The following is a 23,413-nucleotide window of genomic DNA, read 5'->3' as shown; positions in this document are numbered from 1 at the left end:
AGTACTTTGGCCACCTCATGAGAAGAGTTGACTCATTGGAAAAGACTGATGCTGGGAGGGATTGGGGGCAGGAGGAGAAGGGGACGACAGAGGATGAGACGGCTGGATGGCATCACTGACTCGATAGACGTGAGTCCGAGTGAACTCCGGGAGTTGGTGATGGACAGGGAGGCATGGCGTGCTGCAATTCATGGGGTCGCAAAGAGTCGGACACGACTGAGCGACTGAACTGAACTGAATTGAGAAAAAGGAGAGTCGGTGATACCCTTGGCGCTTTAGAAAGAATTGTTTGTGGCTGGCAACAGTTTTTTGTTTGTTACGTGCGTCCACAGCGATAGAAAGCTCACTCAAGAGTAACCCCGAGCCTAGACGGCCAACCTCAAACTAAGTACAGATCGCGGGGAATCCAAAGAAACAGTCCAGACCAGGAACCTCCTTTCCTCGATCACGTTTCTACCCGAGTCCGCAGAGGAACGGACCGGAAGCCGCGGAGAAGGTACCTACAGTACGGCTGTTACGCTGGCCGGAAGAGGAAGGTGCAACCCTACAAGAGTCCGCTCCTACTTCCTGTTTCGGCACAGTTGCTGTTGTGGGCGGTAGGGTCGGTTAGCTGCTTGGGCTCTGGACCGCTTGTGCGATGCCGGGTGGAGGCCGCTGTCCCGATTGCGGCTCCGCTGAGCTAGTGGAAGACTCGCACTATTCCCAGAACCAGCTGGTGTGCTCCGACTGCGGCTGCGTGGTCACCGAGGGCGTTCTTACGACCACCTTCAGTGACGAGGGCAACCTTCGAGGTACCTGTGAGGGCTTTTCGGAGGCCATGGATACAGCCTGGGGCGATGGAGGGATTGACGTCAGATGCTTCTTATCTCTTGCCGTCTCCCTGTCATGAGCACACTTAAATATGGGAGAAAACAGTGAAAGTGAACGAGTGAACTTCAGATCAGGGGCTGCCATTATCTGTTTTCTTAGCACCATATCTGTTACGTGTAGTAAATGAAACAGAGAGAAACAAAGTTCCACTGAATTTACCTAATTTGCCTATTTGGAAGCATTATATCAATAGGTCAGTGTTGTGTGAATGTGGGAACTACTACTACCCCGAAGCAGTTTTGAAAATTAATTGGCAAAAACTTATTTTTCTTTTTTTCATTTGTGTTCAAAGTCCCTGACCAGTGCAGCCCTCAAAATCTACAGGCAGGAAAATTGCCTGAATTGAATGTACAGGAGGGGTGGCTGGAAATTTGGAACACTTGGAACTGCTTTAATGCTAGTCCTAATTTTCTAAAGCTTTCTGTGTATTTGGTACTGCTTGTGGTTATAGAAAACCAGATGGACGTTTTACCTGCAAAGATGAGCACCTTCTGTGAGCTGGGGAGTGGATACCTGATGATTTGGATTCTGCTCCCTGGTTTTGTGTGGTGGGAGGGCAGGGGTCCGTGAATAGAGACTAAACAAGCTATTTTTTGTCCATTGTCTTACAGAAGTAACATATTCTCGAAGCACCGGGGAAAACGAACAAGTTAGTCGAAGCCAGCAACGAGGTGAGAATCAACCTTTTATGACACAGTGGCTTTAAAGAAAATTCTCCTTATGGTCCAGCTCGTCTGCTTGTTTTTTCTGTTTTCAGCATTATTATGTAAAGGTAGAGAAGAAGAGAATGGTAATTAGAAATAAAGGATTGAGGTGGTTCTAAGAGAGGTAGCAATTAGATGGAAGGTTTAAGTCTGCTTGGGTATGTTTGAGGTAGATTCGAGGAACCCAGGTCAAAGCTTGGTCACAAATCAAACCAACTTCCAAAAGATGAGGCACTGAAGTGTTGACTTCTTTCCACAAATGTCTTTGTGCTTTTCAAATGGCCTTACCAAGTGTCACTCTTATCATTGTAGAAAGGTCCATTATTTGTGCATGTGGTATCTGAGGTGAGTTTAACAGAACTTGCTGGGAGCTCCTTTGACTCCTTCACGTATAATATCATGTCATCTGCAAACATGATATGAAGTGACATTTTTACTTCTTTCTAATTTAGATTCCTTTTAGTTTTCCTCTCTGTTTGCTATGGCTAGACCTTCCAAAGCTATGTTGAATAAAAGTGACGAGTGTGGGCATCTTTGTCTTGTTCTTAATCTTATAGGAAATGCTTTCAGCTTTTCACCATTGAGTATGATGTTGCTGTGAGTTTGTCGTATATGACATTTATTATATGTTGTTCCCTCTAGACCCACATTCTGGAGATATTATTATTATTATTGTAAATGGATGTTGCATTTTATCAAAAACTTGTTCTGCATCTATTGAAATGATCAGGCTTATTCTCAGTTTGTTCATGTGGTGTATCACACTGATCTTTGCATCCCTGGGATAAACCCCACTCAATCCAGTTGTCTGATCCTGTTAACATATTGTTGGAAATGCCTCTAACTCCTGTCGTGGGTTTTCCTAGGTCTTCGCCGAGTGAGAGACCTCTGTCGAGTGCTGCAGCTGCCACCAACATTTGAGGACATGGCAGTTGCCTACTACCAACAGGCACACCAGCTCGCTGGCATCCGCACAGCCAGGCTGCAGAAGAAGGAGGTGCTGGCTGGTTGCTGCGTCCTAATCACCTGCCGGCAGCGTAACTGGCCCCTGACCATGGGGACCATCTGCACCCTGCTGTATGCAGATCTGGATGTGTTTTCTGGAACCTACATGCAGATAGTGAAGCTCCTGGGGCTGGATGTGCCATCTCTGTGCTTGGTGGATCTAGTAAAGACCTACTGTAGCAGGTACCTGCCTGGGGGAGACACGGGGGTGGCATGGGTTCAGACCCGAATCCTTTTACTTCCAGCTGTCTCTTTTTGAGCAAGTCCATTCTACGAGGATGGACTTCTCCTCCTATGCCTGGCGCTGGTCGGGTGAATCCCATTTTACGTTTCTAGAATGTTGAATCATTTTCAAACCCCTTCGCTGTCATAGCAGCCTGATGCTGTAGGAGGGTTAAGTATCAGCTTTGGCACGGGGCTTCTGGGTTGTACCACTCAGGCCTGCTTGACTAAATGCCACAGCCCTGCCTCAGCAGGATCACGTTGTGTGTGATTAGAGCTGAAAGAGTATGAGCAAACTGACAGAGCTGGAGTTAGAAGGTAATTTTTTTATTTAATAAGTAGCTGTGTTCTTTTCTTTTTGTTCTGACAAATATGGTAGAAAGCAAAGGCAGTCAGTGTCGAATGACCTTGAGTTTGAAGCTTGGTCACTTCTACGCTGGATGACTGTGGGCAAGTTTTTCGACTCTTAAATGTACATAACAGGCTGTTGAGTAGATTAGAGAACATCTTGTAAAGCACTCACTCAGAATGAGGGCTGATGCTGGGGGCGGGCGGGGTTGTCGGTAGACGTTAGTGCCCTTCCACACTCTCTCGCCCTTCACCTCTCCTGCAGGAGACTCTCCCTGACTTCTCTTGGTACCTGAATAAAGTTGCTACCCAGCAGGCTTGTGTGTTCCCGAAAGATTAGCATAGCTTGCCTATCATCTGCGCTTTGGAAGAGCTGTCTCCCTGAGGTACTGAGACCAGACCCTCATTTTGGTTATTTCAGCTTCAAGCTGTTTGAAGCCTCCCCATCTGTGCCAGCCAAGTACGTGGAAGACAAAGAGAAGATGCTGTCGCGAACACTGCAGTTGGTGGAGCTGGCCGATGAGACGTGGCTGGTGACTGGGCGGCACCCCTTGCCTGTCATCACCGCCGCCACTTTCCTGGCGTGGCAGTCCCTGCGGCCTTCAGATCGGCTGACCTGTTCCCTTGCCCGATTTTGTAAATTGGCGAATGTAGACCTGCCCTACCCCGCTTCCTCCCGCCTGCAGGAGCTGCTGGCTGTGCTGCTGCGGATGGCCGAGCAGCTGGCCTGGTTGCAGGTTCTGAAGCTTGACAAACGGTCTGTGGTCAAGCATATCGGCGACCTCCTCCAGCACCGCCACATGCTGGTCCGCAAGGCCTTTCGGGACGGAACAGCTGAGATGGACGCTGGGGAGAAGGAGCCGCAGGGCCAGGGGCAGGGGCAAGGACTGGGAGACAGGGATGTGGGGAGTAGCTCTTTAGAGCTGCCTGCGGGCAAGCGGCCCGCCAGCCCCGCCCTCCTCCTACCACCCTGCATGTTGAAGCCCCCAAAGCGAGTCTGCCCCATCCCCCCTGTCTCCACGGTCACTGGAGATGAGGACATTTCTGATAGTGAAATCGAGCAGTATTTGCGTACCCCTCAGGAAATTAGGGACTTCCAGAAGGCCCAGGCAGCTAGACAAGCTGCCCAGAGTGTTCCAAACCCCACCTGATGCACATTGGGCATTGAGGGCGCTTCCTCTCATCTGATGACTTGCTAACTGGCCTGACACAGCCAGAGGAATCACTGTCCACAAGCCCTCGGGTGTTTCTATTCTCATTTAAGGGACCCAAGAGGGGTTGTGCATCCCAGAGGTGAAGTCAGAAGGAGCGTGGGGACACCTGGGTTGGAGAGAGTCCCATCCCTTGGTCCAAGAGAGCGGCTTGCCTCCCTCCGGGTTCTGTGGGCTGGCTTTCTCTCGGGCTGTTGGGGCAGCGTCAGGGGCTCTTCTGCTCCCGGATTGGATTGCATACACGGCTGCCGCGGGGCTGGTGGAACCTATGCTGGTGTGGATCATGGGTATTCCCAGCGTTACCAGCCCTCAGAGGATGGGAACCGAGCAACCCTTGGCCCTGTGTTTGTTCACAGACCCTGTGGGCTTATGTGTACAGTGTTACAGATCCTCTCTCATCACAAAAGGACCGTGGGTGGAGGAGTAAGGTCATAGCTCAAAGGGCTTTGCAAAATTTTAATATATTAAAACAAGAGGCATCTGCTAGAAAACATTCTATTGTATAAAACCCGAGCTTTTAAAAACATGTTTTCTTTGGCACTTTTCATCCCCTCCCTCCCCTTTCCCCAGCGTATTGCAAAAAGCTCTCCAGTGCTAAGGCATTGGCGGGGTATGTAAACAGCAGCCAGCATACGTGGAAGAATAATATGAAGCGCTTTTTTTGCCTTTTTTTTTTCCTTCTAATATTGTCTGTGCAGCAAGCATAAATAACAGGATCCATCTCAGGGCGTGTGGGTTTTCTCCCTTTCCCCTGTCTGTCTGCTCTCGCCTTGGCGATCAGGCTGGAATGATATGGAGACTGGGCTGAGTTTCCCTCCACTTTGATCGTGTGCTGTAATCAAAGGCTGGTGGTTGCTCTTTAGGTTGGGGAAAATATGAGTGTTGGAGTTTAAAAGTAGTGAAGGCACAGGTCCCAGGTGATTGGCAGGGACCCTACCCTTTGCCTTGGGGATTGGGCTTCAGTGGGGCAGGAAGCTGGTTTTATTTTTTTGGAGGTTTCTGATAGGGACCTAGACATCAGATCATTGATGATTCTCCTGTCTGGCCTCATGGAGGTGGGGAGGCCTCTTAGTCCCTGGGAGGTGGAAGGCTGTGCCATTAACAGTAATGCTTTTCCAGCACCACCTGAAGCCTGGCGGCTGCGCCCCTCTTCAGAGCGTTTTTTTCAGTAGGACTACGTTTGAGGCAGGACTACCTTCAGCCCCAAATCGAAGTACTAGCTCTGCTGTCCTCCCCAGGTACCTGGCAGTCAGCGTCTTAGGTGTAAGACCTTAGCTTTGTCCTGAAAGGCCCCGTGAGCCCTCCCATGTGGGTCTTGTCCGGGTCCTGTGGGAATGGCCTCCAGCCCTAATCCTGTACCCCTCCTTCCACTTGCCCCCTCCCTTCCAGAGAGCTGGTTGGTCCCAGCTGCCTTTCACGCGGTCCGCTTTCTCCTTTTGCATAGTTAATTCCAAAAAGCAGCACCTTGTTCCCTCTGGCTTGTCCTGGTCACCTGGCTCATCTGCTAGGCTCCCTAGTTAGCCAGAGTCGGGGTGGGAGAGAGGCTCTGGGGTGTGGGCACAGAGGGGAGACTTCGGAGGAGGGCGGTTAGGCGAGAACGCCTCACTCAGGCTCCATCACAGTGTTCCCAGTAAGGCGGATGCCGCCAGTGAGGCGGGTGTACCTTATAAGGGGCCCGCCCGAGCTGTCCCCGCCACTCTTGGTCGCACCGCAGACCGGCAGGACTTTAGCCCGCAAGCCTGGATGGCAGGTGCTGCCGAAAACCGGCCTGGGCCGGGACGGAAACCTACCCCGCCCGCGGTCCAGGGATTGTCTGTCGCTACGCCGGGGAGGCCCGCCCCGTAGTGGTGGGCCTGCGCCTTTTCCTCCCCCGGCCTCCAGGACTACAGCTGGAGAGCCCAGGTGCAGCGAGGCACCTCCACTCCAACCTGGGGGCGTACCGATCGACGTCTCTGGGGCGCCCCCCGCCCCTCTGCGAGAAGCGGGGTCAGGAGCCCGCACGGCCAACTCGTGCCGAAGCGGTGCCCGCGCCCACCCTAGACGGTGGTCTCGCTTTTCCAGAGGCCAGTCTTCATGCAGCCGCCGCCAGCCGCCTCCGCGCCGCTCGAGGGGACGTCATCGTACTTGCCGCCCTTGGGAGCGCCGTTGAGGCTGGCCGAGTTGAGCGGGTACGAGCGGCGCTTGCTCTCCTTCTCCAGCGCGCCGCCCCGGAGGTTGTCGCGGCTGGCGCTGCGGCGCTGGCCCGGCCGGCCGGCCTCGGGGGGCGGCGCTGCGCTCGTGTCGCTGCCCTCGGACAGCGTGAGCGCGGCCTCGCCCTCGAGCCGGGGCCCGGCGCCCGGGCTGTGGCGGCTGCTGCCCAGGTAGCTCTCGGACGGGCTGTGGTGCGGGCTGCCACTCTCGCTTGACTGTAGCTCGGCCGCCCCGGCCGCGCCCCCGCGCAGCGCCCGGAGCCGGTTCTTGCCGCCGGCCTCCCCCGCGCGGTGCCCCTTGGCGCGGCTCTTGTGGCCCCGGCGGCCGTGGTGCAGGTTGTTGGGATGGCGCTGGCCGAGGCCGGCCCGGGGACCCGGGGGCTCGGGCTCCCCCTCCCCGCGGGCCGCCGCCTCCGCCTCGCATGCCTGGCTCTGCGCCAGCTGCAGGTTGGTGAGCTTGCAGGGCCCCGGGGGCGGCGCGTGGCCGCTGCTGCCGCTCGGGGACGACTTGAGAGACGGGGGTCCTTCTCCGAACACCGGGGACCCGTCTTCGGGGCCGGCAGGCACGGCCCGCGGGGAGGCGCGGGATCCCGAGGCCGGGGGCCGGCAGGCGCGCCAGGAGGCCCTGACGTCCCTACGCCTGGCACAGTGGTGGGTGAAGACGAAGAGACCCAGGGCGGAGGCCGCCACGCCGTACAGACAGCTGCACACAACCCGGGGCAGCCAGCGCTGCGACACCGTCAGCGCCCCGCAGGCCCACGTGGCCAGGTAGAGGAAATGCGTGGTCACCAGCGCCCCCAGCTGGACTCCCGGAGAATAGAGGCCATCACCGTCCTCCGGGGGCCCGGGCGTCACCATCCCTGTGCTTCCAGCCGCCAGGAGGGAACCTGAGTCACTCAGGAGGGGGCCGCTGCTCCTGAGCCTGGTGGAACCCCTCAGCTCCTCCCTCGGCTCCAGAGAGACCCGGCCGGTGCCCCCCTTTGGGCTCTGTGCCAGGGGACCCCGTAAGCGCAGCCCTGCGCACAGGAAATAGATCCAGGTGATGAGCAGAATCAAAGCCACCGGGATGTAGAAGGCGCCTAGGCTTGGGCGCCACACCAGCCAGCAGCTGTGGGGAGACACGGCGTGTATGAGGTGGGGCTCCGAGGCCGGGTGGGTGGGGAGGCGGCTCCGGCCACATGCAGGGGTTGGGGCTGGGTGACTGGCTGGGCAGGTGGGTGGTACCCCCCGTGGTGAGGAGTAGGAGGCACCCCGCCAGGCAGGGAGGTCAGTGGGGGGCAAGACGCTCACTAAGGGCTGTGGTCCCGGTAGTTGTGGATGTTGACAGCGGCCGTGATGCCACAGATAATGAGTGGGATCCCTCCCGCGATCAGATAGAACCTGGAGAGAGGGGGTTTGGGGGTCAGAGAGATGGGGAACAAGGAGGGGACCTGGTACTCAGAACCCTCACCGAGGGGTCTCCACCCCATTCTCCTTCCCCGGAAAGTCGTGTTCGAGTTTTTTTTCCAGGGATGCAAGGCCCCTCTAGGGCAGGTCATAGGTCCCTAGGGGATTTGGCCAAGACTGCTCTAAGAGACAGAGGCCAGAATTGCTTTCTGTCCCTCTAAACAGCATGGAACCCAGTGCTGCTCTGGTTCCCAGGATCCCTGCCCAGTGCCCTGCAAAGTTGCTTACTTCCTTGCCGTGGTATGCCTCAAAACCCCAAGGGGGCACCCCCTCCATGGCACTGGGCAAACCTGGTGCCACCTAGGCCCTTGCCTCTCCTGCCTTTTTGCTTTTTAATGGCCACAGGGTCTTAGTTCCCCAATTAGCAACCGGACTCAGGCCATGGTAGTGAAAGCACCAAGTCCTAACCACTGGACTGCCAGGGAAGCCCCCCACCTCCTCTTGTGATCTCCCAGGACCTTGGACCCACCCTGCATCCACCCTGGGAGAACAGCCTTTGATGTCTTTCCCGCACCCCCGGAGCCCTTCCCCACCGCAAAGCTGACAGATGGAAGTGCCTACCGCAGCATGGGTCGGGGGGCAGGCGGGGCAGCGTCCCCTTCTGGTGGAGGGGGCGCCCTCCAGGTGAGCTCCTTGTGGAGGACGCGGGCCTTCACGCCCATCCAGAGGAGCGTAGACAGCGAAGAGTAGTGCAGGGTGATGCCCACCTGTGGGGTCAAGGGCTGAGGGCTGGGGGGCCGGCCACCCTGAAGCCTCAGCCCCCACAGTGTTCTCCCCTGCCTCCCACGTGCCCAGCCCCCAGCTCCACCCAGACCCTCCCCAGGGTTGCGTCCCTGCTGTTACCCTCTCTACTTCCAGCCCAGGGCTCTCCATGCGCCAGGGTGGCTGTCGTTGCTGCCGGCCTCGTCCCCGACTGCTCTTCCATCGCAGGCCCCCCACCCTGCACTTCACCCCTGCTCCTAGTGTCTCTGCTTCTCACCCCCCGCCCTCCAAAACAAGGCTGGACTCAGAACCGTGGAGCTGGAGCCCATGGCCCACTCCCACTTCCGGCCTGTGTGCCTCCCTCCTCTGTGCCCAGGCTAATGGCACCCATCCTGGAGACCCCAGCCCTTCCTTTGCTTACCGCCTGGCAGACCATCTGGTAGTTGGTGAGCGTGATGCCTCCCGCAAATACAGCAGAGGTCATGGCCATGTGGAAGCACAGGTTCAGCAGCATGTGCCAGCCCTTCCGGGACACATGGATAGAGCTGCCGCAGAAACAGTCTCAAGTTAGTGGACTGCACAACCCAAGGTTGGGCCCTTGGGCCCTCAAGACCACCAGTAGAGTCGAAGAGAAGGCGGCAGACTTTGGTGTGCGTGTGTGAAACGGGACAGACACCTTAAGCCCCAGACGTGTTTTTCAACCTCAGAACACTCGCAGGAAATACTGGGCAGGAGGCTGGGGAAGGGACACTTGCCAAGGCTGAGCGACCCGCTTGGCCTTCCCCACACACCCGCTCCCCCTGCAGGAGCTCACCTGTGGTTGAGGATGTAGGTGATGATGGTGGAGAAGAGGCAGAGCAGCAGCAGGGCCGTGCAGGGGTACACGACAGGGTGCAGCCCCGCCCCGGAGCCCCCTGCCTCCCTGGGGAAGGCGCTCAGCTCCTGGAAAGACAGGACAGGGAGTGAGCAACAGGAAGCCAGGGGCCGCGAGGCCCCCCTGTGGGGTCCGGCCCGGTCCCCCAGGCCCGTTCTCCCCTCCCAGCCCAGTCAGCCTTAGGCCCCAACTTTGGCCCTTTGCTATCCGGGTAGCAAAGATGGAAGCACCACCACATTTGGTCTAGATGGCATTTCTGACCTGCCTTTCTGGGAGCTTTGCAGGTTCTCAGCCTGAAAATCAGAGATGAGGAAAGAGAAAGAAGGTACTATGCATGGTACAGCCACACACCTGCTCAGGATCCGGGAGTTCGGGCTACGAAGTGTAGTGCAGGAGGTGAGGGGCTGGACAGGGCTGGGCGGGGAGGGGGACAGAGGGCAGACATGCCCAGGTTCATTTTTCACTTTAACAACCTGGGTGTCAGAGCGAAGGATGTGGAGACCCCGCCTGGTGGTTCCTGAGTCATCTCTCTCTCTCTAGACATGGGATTAGAGGGCCTCCCTGTCTATCTTCTTTTTTTCCTTTCCCCCCCCAAAAGGCTGTGGGGCTTTTTTCCTTTTTTCCCCCCACAAGAGGGTCTGGGGCTTCCCTGGTGGCTCAGACGGTAAAGAATCCACCCACAATGCAGGAGCCCCTGGGTTTGATCGCTGGGTCAGGAAGATCCCCTGGAGAAGGGAATGATGACCCACTCCAGTATTCTTGCCTGGAGAATCCCCATGGACAGGGGAGCCTGGCGGGCTACAGTCCATGGGGTCGCAAAGAATCAAACATGAGTTAGCAACTAACACATTCACTTTCCTGATAGAGGGCCTGAGGACCTCCCTGTCTCCTGCGAGATGAAGAGGTGTGGGGCAGACCAGAGGGACAGGTCCCTGTGAGTCCTCCCCATCACGAGGCCCGAGCAGGCCACCATTCTTTCCATATTTCCCTGTGGCCCCAGGCGGTCAGGGTGCCCCGCCGCCCTCCACCCCCAGTGCCCACTCGGCTCACCATGAGTACGGCCACGTTGCCCAGGTGCTGGCAGTGCAGGGAGCTGACATTGGGCTGGCTGGAGCGAAGCTGGCAGCCTTCAGAGCGCCAGCCCCCGGGCCCCCCTGGCCCCTCCTGGCTCCACCAGGCTGCCACGGGCTCGGCCCCCTCAGCCCAGTGCCGCAGTGAGACGGCCACCGGCTCAGTCAGGTTCCCCACGCCGCAGCCACCTAGGGTGGGAAGGGGAGGGGGGTCCACTCAGGCCTGGGTGGGTGTGTGGGGGCTTGGGGGGACCTGGGGGATAGACTTAGATGCCACATGCAGGCCCGCCCCCTACCCCGGAGCCTCAGCCTAACTGGGGAGCTGCAAGGATGAATCAAAACAAAGCCACGGCGAGCTGGTGGCCCTCTTTAGTGCCAAAGGGGTCGTGGTGACTTGGCTAGGAAGGGAGTGGTGACTTGGCTAGGAAGGGAGGACTCCGGGGTTGGGGACAAGAAGGGGGAAGGTGACACTGAGGGAGCAAAAGCCAGAGTGAAGGGAGGATACAGGAGGGCAGGCACCCTGCGGGGGCAGCTGGCACCAGGTGATGACGGGGAGGAGAGGGAGGCCCATGCGGGTGGAAGGTCTGTGCTTGGAGCCCTTCGGAAGTGTGACGAGTCTGGGATGTGAAACCCTGGGTGCCCAGAGCCTTTTCTCCACCCGTCCCTTCCTTCACGGGACGCCCCTGACCAGCATCGTCCTCAGAAACGGTGCGGGAGCCACCGTCCCCTGCCTCCAGGGGTGAGGGCAAGGCCAGGCAGGGCGGGGGCCCGGCCGCCCCTACAGTGGCGTAGGGCGGGGCGCAGGCCCTTACTGGTCCCCGCAAAGATGACAGGGGTGGCCACGCCGCGCCTCCTCCCAGGCCCCGCGGCTCCGGGGCGGGAGGTGTTGCCCAGAGTGCGGAAGAGGCGCCCGTTGCGGAAGATGAGCAGCTGGAGGGTGCAGTCTGGGGGCACCGGAGGGGCCAGGGCCGCCGGGGGTGTCGAGAACAGACTGGGCGGCAGCTGGATGGAGGCCAGGGCCACGCTGTTCTGGGGGGGACACGGGAGTTCCTCAGAGACGCCTGGGGTCCCCGGGACTCTGCTGGTCCCCAGGGCCACCTCCATGTGTCCCCTCCCCTGCCTGCATCCCCTCACACCCCCTGCCCCCTCTAGGCACCTCGCCTCCCACCCGCCCCCCACCTGCTCAGCACCCTGCCTCCCCAGCGCCCACCTTGATGTGGAAGGCTGACAGAGACACGTTGGGCCTGCCGGTGGTGCAGCGGAAGCGGAGCTGCTGGTCGGCCAGGGGCTCCGGCTCGGGCGACGGGCTCTGGCCGGGGCCCGCGGGCCGCGTGCCAGGCATGCCCGCCTCCCGCCTCTGGAAGGCCGTGCAGGTCAGGCCCACATAGCTGTGTGGCTTGATGAGGTAGGCCTCCAAGGCCACGTTCCTCGAGTTCTAGGGACAGGGACCCCGTCACCCTCTCCTGGCCTGCTCCTGCTCGAGACCACAGACCTGCTCCGACCGACCCCTGGTCCCTTGCCCGTCACCCAGGGCCTGGGAGCCCCAAGTCGGCTGTGGAGTCCCCCCAGTGCTGCTCCGCCCTCCCTCCCGCTCACTCACCCCCCACCTTGCAGCCTGCTCAGCTCCCCACACGCCCTGGTCCTCCTGCCCCAGCTAAGCCGGAGAGCAGGGGCCATGTGCCACCTCCTCGTATCCCCCCCACCCCGGTGCCCAGAGAAGATGTGGTGGCCTCCTTTTTGACTGTTAATAGTTCCCCACCCTTCACTGGACACGTCCCCTCTTCTTGGGGATCTGAAGTCTCCATTAGGTCCCACTCGATCCCAGTGCTGCCCTCTGCTTCCAAACCCTCCTCCTGGTTCTTCTCCTCCTCTTTGCCCCTTCTTGTGTATTTCCATCCGTCTAGCCCTTCAACTCAGGGTTTTCCCAGGTAGCTCAGTGGTAAAGAATCCTCCTGCCAAGGCAGGAGAGGTGGGTTCAACCCCTGGGCAGGGAAGAGCCCCTGGAGAAAGAAATGGCAACCCCCTCCAGTATTCTTGCCCGGAGAATCCCATGGACAGCGGAGCCCAGCGGGCTACGGTCCATGTGGTTGCAAAGAGTCAGACACACCTTAGTGACTAAACAACGACACAGCCTTTCAACTCGGTTCCCCGCACGAAGCCTTGGGTAACTGCTGTGGTGTCACTGGCCTCCCTCTCCTCTGCACTGCCCCTGACAAGCTGGAATTTGATGCCACATGACCGGGATGGGACCCTAGTCATGTTCAGGTTCTTGATAAATCAGGCACACGCCCGGCCCACACTTGGACTTGCTCCTGGATGATGAGGGCTGGGGCTGACCCCTGTCACCTCTAAGGCCCCTCCCTGTGCCTCCCCGGTTGGGGTGGCCTCCCAGCTGGCCCACGGTACCACGGAGATGTGCTGGGCGTGGGCGCTCAGCGCAGCTCCCCCGATGCGCTCCAGGGCGCCCACGATGCCACTGCAGGCCTTGTCCTCGCGCTGGGCCAGCCACAGAAGGTGCTCGTCCACAAGCATCAGGTTGCTGGCCATGTCCACCATCACCTCAACCAGCTGGGGGCAGGAGGGGCGGGAGTCACGGCGGGCAGGAGCGGGGCTGGGGCGACAGAGGCTTGAGCAGTTGAAGGCGGGTGGGTGATTTCCAAGGGACCCAGAGGCCCGACTGAATCTCACCTCTTTGATCTGGTCAACATAACCCAGAAACTTCTGGATCATCTGAGCCACATAGACGACGTCCATCATGTCGGAGAAGCTGGCGGCCTCGGCCGTGTACACTCGAAGCTGGTGGGCCAGGGTCAGTGCGTTGGAGGCGTTGATGGGCATCTGAGTTGGAGAGGGGAGGAAAGGACACCATCCAATCTGGCTCCTGCCCACGCCTGAGTCTGATCCCAATGGGCGAGGCAGATGTAAAGAGAGGTCTGCACAACTCAGGGCCACCCTCCGGCTGCGCCACCCCTAAGGACAACGGGATGATCTCACGCTTTCCTCTTAAGTCGGACCTTGCTGTACTGGGGGACAGAGGATCGGGGTGGCCCTCCCGTGCCGAGTGTGGCCCTGGGGAGTCTGAATCCCCGGGAAGAGGAGACGAGTGTGAGACACAGTGCTGGCCCTGTGGCTCCTCGCCGTGCCTCCCAAGGACGCAGGGGCCCCCAGCCCCGTGGGGCCAGCCAGCTTCTCCCCTTCCCCTTCCCCATGGCCTCCACCCCCGCCCCGGCCTCACCAGCACAAAGGTGTAGAGCACCCGGGTGATGTCATTGGTGTACAGACAATGGGAGTAGTCCCCCGGCTCCCAGCGGCCAGCGCGGTCGCACCGGCGGGAGGCTCGGGTGCCAGGGGCTCCCCCGCTCAGGGGCACCGAGGTGAAGGGGTACTGCAGGCAGGACTGGTAGGCTGTGATGCCAGCTAGAGTTCGCGGCCACCTGGGGGCAGAGGTGGAGAGTTGCCGATGACCCAGGCTCCTCAGGGCCAGGGTCCGTCCCTTCCCTGCCCTGAGAACTGTGAGGCCAGACCCCTTGGGAGCTGGAGGCAGGGTCCAGAAGAGGCCGTGTGGACTGGACTTCAAGGGCTTCCCAAGCTCCCCCTGAGTTCTTAAGCTGTGTTTGTTGGGACAGTGCTGTCACTGCTGTGAGGCTGGCCTTGGAGTCCTGACTTCAGGTCACTTATACTTTCTGGGCCTCAGTCTTCTCAACTGTAGGATGGGAGAATAACACCTGTCCTGACTAAGGGAGAGGCCCCTGGGATATTAAAATGTGACATCTGTCATGGGAGGGTTTTGTCAACTATCCACGTAGGGAAGCAACTGCACCCCCCCCAAAAAAAAAAACCCCAAACCCCTGTTTGTTCTGCACAGCACATCTTGAAGGGTGATTTTATACAAAAGGATATATGGTCTCTCTAAACACACCAACGGGACTCGGAGCTGAATGACAAGAGGAAGTGTTTTCTCCATCTTAGAGCAGGTGGGGGCACTGTTCACTCGCATCGCAGAGGCTTGGGTTGGGGGCAGGGGACGGCCAGGGGTGGTCCCAAACCTGAAGTCCCCGCGGTTGTTGGCGACACGCTCAGCGGGGCAGTAGGAAGCCGAGGTCTCCAGCACCACGATCTCCACCTTCTTGCTGGCATTTCCCTGGACCGTGGACACGGAGCACTCCCATTCGCCTGAGGCCCACACGCCGATGTGAGACAGGGTCAGCTCGCTGCGGGCGGGCGGGCAGGCGGGCGAGGGCTGGCTGGAGGCGCTCCTGGCGGCCACGCCACCCTCCCTGAGCGCCCGGGTGCCAGCTTCAGGCTCTTTTCTCTTTTTTTTTCAGTTGAGTCATGCAAGATCTTAGTTGCCCCACCGGAGATGGAACCTGGGCCCCCCGGCAGTGGATCACCAAGGAAGTCCCCCAGGCTCTGAGCCAAGGGTACAGGCTCATACTCCCTTAATGCTGGCCTTACGATAGTGTTTTTTTGGGCTTCAATCTCCCCACCCTCATCACGGAGGTAATAAAACCTCTCTTGCAAGACGTTTGCAGAGAGCAAGTCCAACAATATAGGTGAGACCCTCTGTATCCTTGTAAAGGTACTGAAGAAATGTCAGATTTAATCAGCTTTTTTCCTATCAGGCAATCTGTAGGGCTTCCCAGGTGGCTCAGTGGTTAAGAATCCACCTGCCACTGCAGGAGACTGATTGGATCCCTGGGTCGGGAAGATCCCCTGGAGAAGGAAACAGTAACCCACTCCAGTATTCTTGTTTGGGAAATCCCATGGACAGAGGAGCCTGGCAGCTACCGTCCATGGGGTTGCAGAAGAGTCGGACATGACTTAGTGACTAAAACAACAATTCAATTTGTATCCCTCACGCGGACCATTTCTGACTTAGTTCTGGATCTGCATAAACGCGCCCACAGATATTCCCAGGAGCAGACCAGCTCCTCTCGGGGGTGGGTGGGTGGGTGAGGGTTCTGGCCCCCCCCGCCCATGCTCTGGGCTGAGAAGGGGCTGCAGGGCCTGTACCTGGTGATGAAGGTGCAGTCGTGGATCAGGCTGTCAGCCAGCAGGACGCCCGCCTGCTCGTCGCCCTCCACGGGGGCCCGGTTGTGGTACCAGCGGATGCGGGTGTCGTTGCCCAGGTAGCTGGCGGAGCACTGGAAGGGCAGCCGGTCGCCCTGGAAGACCACTTGGCGGAGGGATGGGATGAGGTGGAGTGTGTGGAGCTCCAGGGCCCCCTCTGTGGGCGAGGACACCGGGAGTGAGCCTGAGTGCCAGGTGAGGACCAGGCCCCTCTGTCTGGAGCCCACCCTAGTTCAGAAGAAGGGGGCTGGAGTGTCTCCAGAGATTAAAGCAGAAGAGAGGAGCAGGCAGGTTTTGAACGAGTAAAAGTGCGTCTTTCCATAGCACGCTTTGTCACCCCGAGAGGTGGGACCAGATGAAAACCATAAACCAAGCAGCACTCCCCCAGAAGTTTAGAAAATCGGATGGAGGACGGGTCCCCAGTGGGGCCTAAGGGAGAGGACGCCCTGGAGACCAAGCCCACCGCCTCGGGAGCCTTGAGGGCTCAGGTCAGCTCACCGCAGCGCAGCTGGGCCTCTTGGAGGCCGGCCAGGGCCTGGGCATGCAGGGCGCTGGGGTAGGCACAGAGCGTGCGCTCCGACAGCTGCAGGGAGCGGTTGCGGGCCCAGGGAAGCAGCCAGCTCAGGCGGCAATCGCAGGTCAGGAACTCGGTGCCGAAGTCCCTGCAGAGAGTGGAGGGACCCAGGGTAGAGCAGAGGGGTTCCCTGGGCTCCCGGGGTGGGGATGGAGCCCCAGGGAGAGACTGAGGCTGGAGAGGGCAAACTCTGCGTGCGAGCCTGCGCCCCGCATCACCGCAGAAGGTGGGGCTTCGCCCAGCCCATCGTCCGCCCCGCCTCCTCAGAAGGCTGGCCACGTGGTTGCAGTGTTTATGTGTCCCCCTCCTGGCAGAGGAAGGAAGCAAGGGCCTGGGGAAAGGATACTCACACCACCTTAAGGGCTGGCAGCTCATCAAAGACCCCAGGTTGCAGACTGGAGAAGATGTTTCCAGATATGTTTCTGCAGTGGAACAGGGAGATGGGATCTTAGGTTCTCCCTGGGCTGGGGGTGAGCCCTTAGAATGCAGGGCCCATGAGGGTCTGGGGAGCCTTCCCTCACACCCCACCCTCCACCCCCGCCTTCCCTGCCCGCACTCACAGCCGGAGAAGCCTGGGGAGGCCCTGGAAGGTCCCGGAGGTGAGACAGCCGATCCGGTTGTTGGAGAGGTCCCTGGAGAGACATGCAGACCCTCAGCAGGTCAGCCACGTGGCAGCACGTGGGTCCACCCATGAGGGACACACATGTGAGGCTGGGGCTTGTGTGGGGAGCGGAGAAAAAGGGGATGGGGTTGGGGCATGAAGCGTCTGCCCCCCCCCCCCGAATGTATGGTGAAGAGGGACGGTGGGTGACTGGGATCCACGGGACCTCCTTCAGGGATGCGGGGCCTGGGGGCACGGTGGTCAGGACACACCACTCACAAGCGCTTCAGCTCCCCCAGACCCAGGAAGGCGCCGGGCTGCACCGTGCTGATGATGTTGTTTCTCAGGTCCCTGCGGAAGACAAGCGGAGGGCCCTGACACCTCGCCCACTCGGGGGGCACATGGCCCACCTGGGTGGGCAGCTCTTGCCCTAGTCGGGGCTGGGGTCTCCATTGCCCTCGAAATCCCTGGTGTCCTCAGTGGTGGCCAGGAGGCCGCTTGAAGGACCTGGCCCCTCAGATGGGTGCCCGCGGCCTCCCCGGCTCCCTGGTCAGACCGGCGCAGAGAGGGTGCAGAAGGGCCTTGGATGGACGAACGAGGCGGCAAACCCCGTGGAAACGGGAGGGGAGGGCCCCGAGCCTGCTGTCAGGAGGCCCAGCTGCCACGAGCTGCCCCGAGTTTCTCCATCTCCCAGGGCTGCTGTGGTAGCATGTGAAAATGGGCGTGACGGTCCTCTGTGGACTGCCGTGCCGCGCTCAGTCCCCCAGTTGCGTCCGACCCTCTGTGACCCCACAGACCGTAGCCCGCCGGGCTCCTCCTCCGACCACGGGGATCTGCCACACAAAGGTACAGTCTCCTCGAGCCTGGCTGCGGGGAGGTATTCTGGAGTTAAACCTGTGGCCCTCTCCTCCTGGCAGGTGAGGAAGAGTCCCCGGCTGGCTGGCTGCTGCGGGATGCTGCCTGCTATCCATCACCCGGCCGCACCCCTCAGCCCTCAGCTGGAGAAGCTGAGGCCACGGGGGCCACGGGCCAGCTTCCGCCAGGTCTCCTCGGAGCCCCCAGTGCAGACAGAAGGCGCCAGGGGAAGTGTCACCTCAGGCTGGCCTCCAGCAGGTCACAGACTGGACGGAAGGAAAGATGGTGACCGCCCCCGGGGCTCCCCAGGGCCAAGGGGCACCTCCCCCAGGAGGAGTGACCTGCAGGGTGGCCGAGTCTGTGGCTCAGACTCAACGGCAGGGCCAGAGTGTCACTCTCCCTCCCCTCCGTCACATCCCAGAGGAGTGGCAGAAACTGAAGAGGCCATCCCTGGGGACCAGCCAGTGCCCACCTGGCCCCAGCACCCCCACCAGACCCGGCAGCCCTCTGGGACCACCAAGGTGAGGGCTGGCCCCCAGCTTGTGTCAGCGCCGCATCCTCTGTGCGGTCACAGCAGCGGGAGAGGGGCTGGCCGCACCAGCCTCTTGCCTACGCTCCCTGAGGCCCACCTGGGGCTTTCCTGAACCAAACCAGCACAGGCTCAGGGCTCACAGAGACCCCACCAAGAGGCCTCACTGCCCACTGGGAGGGGGCTGCAGGCTCTCCACTCTGCTTCCTGCTCTCCAGCATCCTCTCACACCCCCCGGAACGCCCAGGAGAGAGGTGAGCATGGCTGGGAGTCGGGGGTGCGGTGGTGTTCCTGGAGTAACCAAACTAGCTCGGCAGGTGGGGCCAACCTGCTTTCTAAGGCCTGGCCACCCCCAGCCCCAGCTCCAGGAAGGGGCTCTTGGCTTTGCAGGCCAAAGCCTCGGGGGCACCTCTGGATTCTGGGCAGGAGGGGGTTAACTGAGCCAGCTCCCTGCTGGGGGAGAGGAAATGGGTGTCCAGGATGGGGAGGCGCCTTCCCACTAAGGGGCCTGTTTTCACATGGGCCAGCCCAGCTGGGGACAAAAACACCCAGAGAGAGACAGAGAGACAGGGAGAGAGACAGAGACAGACAATAACAGAGAGATAGAGAGACAGAGAGATGGAGTCAGACACAGACAGAAAGAGACAGAGAGATGGAGACAGGCAATAACAGAGAGAGAGAGACAGAGAGACAAAGACATAAATAGAGAGAGACAAACACAGAGAAATGGAACATGTCCCCTGCCCAGCCCTGCCCCTGGCCCGGGGGCCTCACACCTCCACGCCCTCTCCCACCGAGGACCTGGCCTCCTAACCCTGTGCCCCTTGAGAAAGAAGAGGCAGCCACCAGGGTGCGTCCCACGGGGTGACTTCCAACCCCCAGGGCGCAGGCAGGGAATGTGCGAGAACGCAGGGCCCAGAAGGCTCCTCCAGGGTGGAGTCTGGAGATGGGGATGGCCCCCACCCCGAGCTGCCCTTCCTGCCCGCTCCCCGCCCCCCTTGCTGCCCAGAGCCCCACCCGCACAGCCCGCGCCTCCGATGCCTCTCCGGCCTGTGCCCCCTGGCCCCTCTGGGGGTCTGGCCGTTCTCAGGGCTCTGCCTCCCACCCCGCGCGGGGGAAACACATTCCTCATTGTGTCACTTCCCTTCATGGGCTGCCAAGGGGCCCGGCCGCAGCCCCCCGCCCCTTCCCCCTCTGCTCACTGTGTTTATTCTCATTTCCTCCCTGCCCCCCCCCCCCCAAGAACCCCCACCCAGCTGCCCCACTGATGCTCCACAGATGGGAGCAAGGCAGGCGGCTTGGGCCCAGCCCCTTCCTGCCCCAGGTTTCCTGCAGCCCCCGCCAGCCACCGGGGCCTTCAGAAAGGGGAGCTTCCAGCGAGTATCTGCAGTCCTGACCCCCTAGTCTCACACCCGCAGAGCAGCTTCCGGGGTGGGCAAGGCAGCCCTTGGACGGAGTGCCCTCAGAGTTGGCCTGGATCTAGCAGTCCCGGTCCTCTCCAGGGGGAGGGGAGCAAGGGTCAGGGGCAGCTCCCTGCGCTGAACTGATAGCCTGATGCGGGCTGCCCCCCTCCACCCCCAGCAGCTCAGGCCTCCTGGTCCCCAAGGTAGGGGCACAGCTCTGGGGCTGTACCCTCCCAAGAGGTAGGAGGAGATGCTCATGTAGAACTTGGGTATTTCTGTGGGCCTCTGAGGCCCCTACCAGTTGGTTCAGCACCTTCCTGGCTGAGCAGAATCCTTTTTTGAGTATCTGCTGCAGGCTATGGAGTCCCGCCCCAGAAGAATGCACTACCCCCCAGTACTATGCACCTGATTTCAGAGGCTCGTGGAACCCAGGTTACAAACCCCTGCTCTGGTCTTTCTCATCCGACCCCTTCATCTCTTAGGTGAGGTCACAAGGACGCACGGACGCATCCATGATGTGCGTCCTTCTGTAATCTCCCACCCCTGTCTGCTTCCACAGGGCCCTCCCTGGTCCTGGAACCTGGAGAAAAGGCAGCTTATGTGCAGAACCTCCCTCCCCACCCTCTCACCATGCTTAACCCAGACCAGGCTCCCCGACTCCAGACATATCCATCTCCCCCTATCTGTGCCCACACGGAGGAGCAGGATCCCCCTGTGGCAGAAGTTGGGGGCAGGGGACTCCTGGGAACAAATCTCACCCTATACCCTTCTTGGGAAAAAGGAGCTCAAGGAGCTGTGTGTGTAAGACTGAGTGTGTGAGTGCAAGGAGCTGAGTGTGTAAGACTGTGTGAGCACAAGCAATAAAACAGCAGATCAATTGATAGGTTGGACTTGAAAATTTTAAAGCTTTGCTCTTGAAAGTATATCACCCAAGAAAGGGCAACCCATGGGATGAGAGAAAATATTTGCAAATCAAATGACCAATGAATGCATGAAGAGGTGCTCAACACCATTAGAGAAATACTTGTCCACTAAGATGGTTATAATTTAAAAAACAGAGATTGGAATCCTTATATGTTATTGATGGGAGTGTAAAATGGCACAGCCACTTTGGAAAACAGCTTGGCAGTTAAAGCTACCATTGTTTGTTGTTGTTTTATTGTTTAGATGCTAAGTTGTGTCTGACTCTTGTGGAACCCCATGGAATGGAACCTGCCAGACTCCTCTGTCCATGGGATTTCCCAGGCAAGAATACTGGAGTGGGTTGCATTTCCTTCTCCAGGGGATCTTCCCGACCCAGGGATTGAACTTGTGTCTCCTGCATTAACAGGCGAATTCTTGACCACTGAGCCACCAGGGAAGCCCTACATGACCCAGCAATTCCACTCCTCGGCACACAACATCCAAGAGAAGTGAACACACACGCACACAAGAACATACACAGGAATATTCATAGCAGAACTATTCATAAGCCCCTAGTGGAAACACCCCAAATGTCTATCACCTTATGAAGAAATAAAATATGGTATCTTTATACATGGAATAGTATTTGGCCATAAAAAAAGAATGATGTAGAGACTTCCCTAGTGGTCCAGTGGTTAAGAACCTGCCTGCCAATGCATGGGACACAGGTTCAATCCTTGGTCAGGGAACTAAAATCCCACATGCCGTGGGTTAACTAAGCCCACGCATCACAACAAAGATCCCGTGTGCCACAACTAAGACACAATGCAGCCAAAGATAATAATGAAATAAACCTGAAAGAATGATGTGCTAATACATGCTATATGGATGAACTTGGCTAATACATGCTATATGGATGAACTTGGAAAACACTATGCTTCCTGAAAGAATGCGGTTACCAAAGATCACATACGGTGTGGTCCAGGCAAATCTACGGAGACAGAAAGTAGCTTAGTAGTTCCTTGTTGTTTGAGTCACTAAGTTGTGTCCGACTCTTATGGGACCCCATGGACTGTAGCCCTCCAGGTGCCTCTGTCCATGGGATTTCCCAGGCAAGAATACTAGAGTGGGTTGCCATTTCCTCCTCCAGGGGATCTTCTGACCCAGAGAGTCTCCTGCATTAGCAGGCGGATTCTTTACCACTGAGCCACCTGGGAAGCCCAGCGTTTGCTCAGGGCTGGGAAATACAGAAGGTGGAGGATGGGGGAAGTGATTGCTAAGGATTCAAGGTTGCTTTAGGGGATGATGAAAATGTTCTAAAATTAGATTATGATGATGAATGCATAGCTGTAAGTGTACTCAAAAACCACTGGATCCTACCCTTTAAACGGATGAACGTTATGGTACGTAAATTAGGTCTCACTAAACTACTGAGTGTGTGAGCTTGTACGACAGTATGTATTTGAGTGTGTGTGTGTATGTGTGTGAGTGTGTACCCACACTCGGACAGGGTGGGGCAGCACGAAGCTGGCTCCCTCTGGCCCCCACAGACCTCCCTGCTTGTGGGTTTGAAAACCAAATTATAGGTTTGGAGGCCGCAGAGCAGCTCCCTTGGGCCCTCCAGGACTTTCAGGGTTCCTTAGAAAGTGGGCGGGGGGGGGGGAGGGCTGGCTGCGGAGTGGGTACGACACCCACACAGGTACAGAGGTTGTCCAGGGGAGGCGGGCGGGGAAAGGCAGAGGTCTTGGGGGCCAGGAGGGAAACCCAGACGGTCCGAGGCTCCCTCCCACCCGCGCGCCCCGGGCCCCTCTTGTCTCTGACCTCATCCAATAGGTATTTATGGAGCACATACCCCGTGCCAGGCCTTGGGCCTACAGCAGCGAGCAGGAGGGCTGTCCCCGGACCCATTAGCCTCCCTGCTCGGGCCCTCGGGCAGCCTCTGCGCCGCGTTCCTCTCCGGCGGCAGCGCGGCCGGGAGGGCAGTGGGAGCGGGGGTACGCCAGAGCCCGGCCCCCGGCCCCGCCCATAGATTAATGGAAGCCACCTGGCTGGGGAGCCTCAGCCCCCCGCCCGGCCCCCACCGTTCCCGTGAACATCCGCGTCTAATGAGAGCCCCAGCGCCGCCGCATACCAGCCCCCGGGGCTCATTAATCTCATTAGGCAACGACAAATCATCCCGGGCCTCGGCTCCAGGCTCCCACCCCCGGCCCTCGGCTCCAGGCGTGCTCAGGCCACTGGGGCCGTGCGCGCATCCACGCGGACCCACACGCAGGCCCGCACGCCCAGTCCGGGGCTCCCTCGGCCTTCACCCCACCCCCCGGGGGGACTGTCTGCCCCGTGGCCCGCTTGGGTCTGCTGGGAAAGTCCGGTGGCCGGGTCCCTGCTGAACGCACGGAGATGCGCGGGACCCGAGAAATGATCCGATCGCCGGCGAGACCTTTTCGCGCAGACACTTCGTCTCCACCACCGCATGCCCGGGGCTGGGGGCTGCGGATGAATCAAGCGATCAGGGGCGGCTGGTGTTACATCTTGCCACTTATAACTCTTCTGAGGAACAGGGGACCACCTGTACTGAGAGCCCGAAGTGTCCCCCTGCTGTCTTCCTGGGTGAGAGCCTCTTACCTCCGTGATCGCCCATCAGGGAGCCGCGCCTGGCCCCTTGATCCAGGCGAGAAGCCCACGGCTTGCACAAGCACCCGGAAGGTGAAGGATGGAGGGGCAATTCCATCCCAGTCTCTTTTCACTCCAGGGCAAAGTCCTGTGCCCTTTCATCATCCGTCCCTTCACCCAAAGGTCTTTCCCCTGGACAACAGTCTAGTCCACGCTGAGGGGCGGTG

The 23,413-nt window shown here is 59.1% G+C and overlaps 2 protein-coding genes across 2 annotated transcripts in view; one reads left to right on the top strand and one right to left on the bottom strand.

The window, feature by feature from the left end:
* The first annotated feature begins 528 nt into the window (after positions 1–528).
* Positions 529–5,030, top strand: BRF2 (BRF2 general transcription factor IIIB subunit). The gene is made up of 4 exons (XM_069573358.1): positions 529–791; positions 1,482–1,541; positions 2,441–2,762; positions 3,571–5,030. Exons 1-4 carry the CDS (start codon positions 638–640, stop codon positions 4,298–4,300), a joined length of 1,266 nt encoding a protein of 421 aa, XP_069429459.1. The 5' UTR covers positions 529–637; the 3' UTR covers positions 4,301–5,030.
* The window catches only part of ADGRA2 (adhesion G protein-coupled receptor A2), a 36,644-nt gene continuing 18,032 nt past the window's right edge, over positions 4,802–23,413 (bottom strand). Inside the window, exons 3-19 of the mRNA XM_069573357.1 lie at positions 17,166–17,237; positions 16,846–16,917; positions 16,636–16,707; positions 16,210–16,373; positions 15,655–15,868; positions 14,688–14,852; positions 13,877–14,075; positions 13,330–13,479; positions 13,048–13,209; positions 11,852–12,076; positions 11,454–11,670; positions 10,622–10,830; positions 9,512–9,639; positions 9,119–9,242; positions 8,557–8,702; positions 7,840–7,929; positions 4,802–7,657 (exon numbers count right to left, since the gene is read on the bottom strand). Coding sequence (XP_069429458.1) covers positions 6,397–7,657; positions 7,840–7,929; positions 8,557–8,702; positions 9,119–9,242; positions 9,512–9,639; positions 10,622–10,830; positions 11,454–11,670; positions 11,852–12,076; positions 13,048–13,209; positions 13,330–13,479; positions 13,877–14,075; positions 14,688–14,852; positions 15,655–15,868; positions 16,210–16,373; positions 16,636–16,707; positions 16,846–16,917; positions 17,166–17,237 — 3,670 coding nt within the window. The 3' untranslated portion in view covers positions 4,802–6,396. The remainder of the gene's footprint in view (positions 7,658–7,839; positions 7,930–8,556; positions 8,703–9,118; positions 9,243–9,511; positions 9,640–10,621; positions 10,831–11,453; positions 11,671–11,851; positions 12,077–13,047; positions 13,210–13,329; positions 13,480–13,876; positions 14,076–14,687; positions 14,853–15,654; positions 15,869–16,209; positions 16,374–16,635; positions 16,708–16,845; positions 16,918–17,165; positions 17,238–23,413) is intronic.

This window comes from Ovis canadensis, chromosome 26 (assembly GCF_042477335.2).
Source record: "Ovis canadensis isolate MfBH-ARS-UI-01 breed Bighorn chromosome 26, ARS-UI_OviCan_v2, whole genome shotgun sequence".
Lineage (NCBI taxonomy): Eukaryota > Metazoa > Chordata > Mammalia > Artiodactyla > Bovidae > Ovis > Ovis canadensis.
This window is presented reverse-complemented; position numbering and strand designations above follow the sequence as displayed.

What these genes read in the sequence shown, in the direction of transcription:
- BRF2 (XM_069573358.1), top strand. Translation starts at nt 638, where the DNA reads ATGCCGGGTGGAGGCCGCTGTCCCGATTGCGGCTCCGCTGAGCTAGTG. An exon ending in TGACGAGGGCAACCTTCGAG is followed by an intron (nt 792 to 1,481) that starts GTACCTGTGAGG and finishes ATTGTCTTACAG; the next exon opens with AAGTAACATATTCTCGAAGC. An exon ending in TAGTCGAAGCCAGCAACGAG is followed by an intron (nt 1,542 to 2,440) that starts GTGAGAATCAAC and finishes GGGTTTTCCTAG; the next exon opens with GTCTTCGCCGAGTGAGAGAC.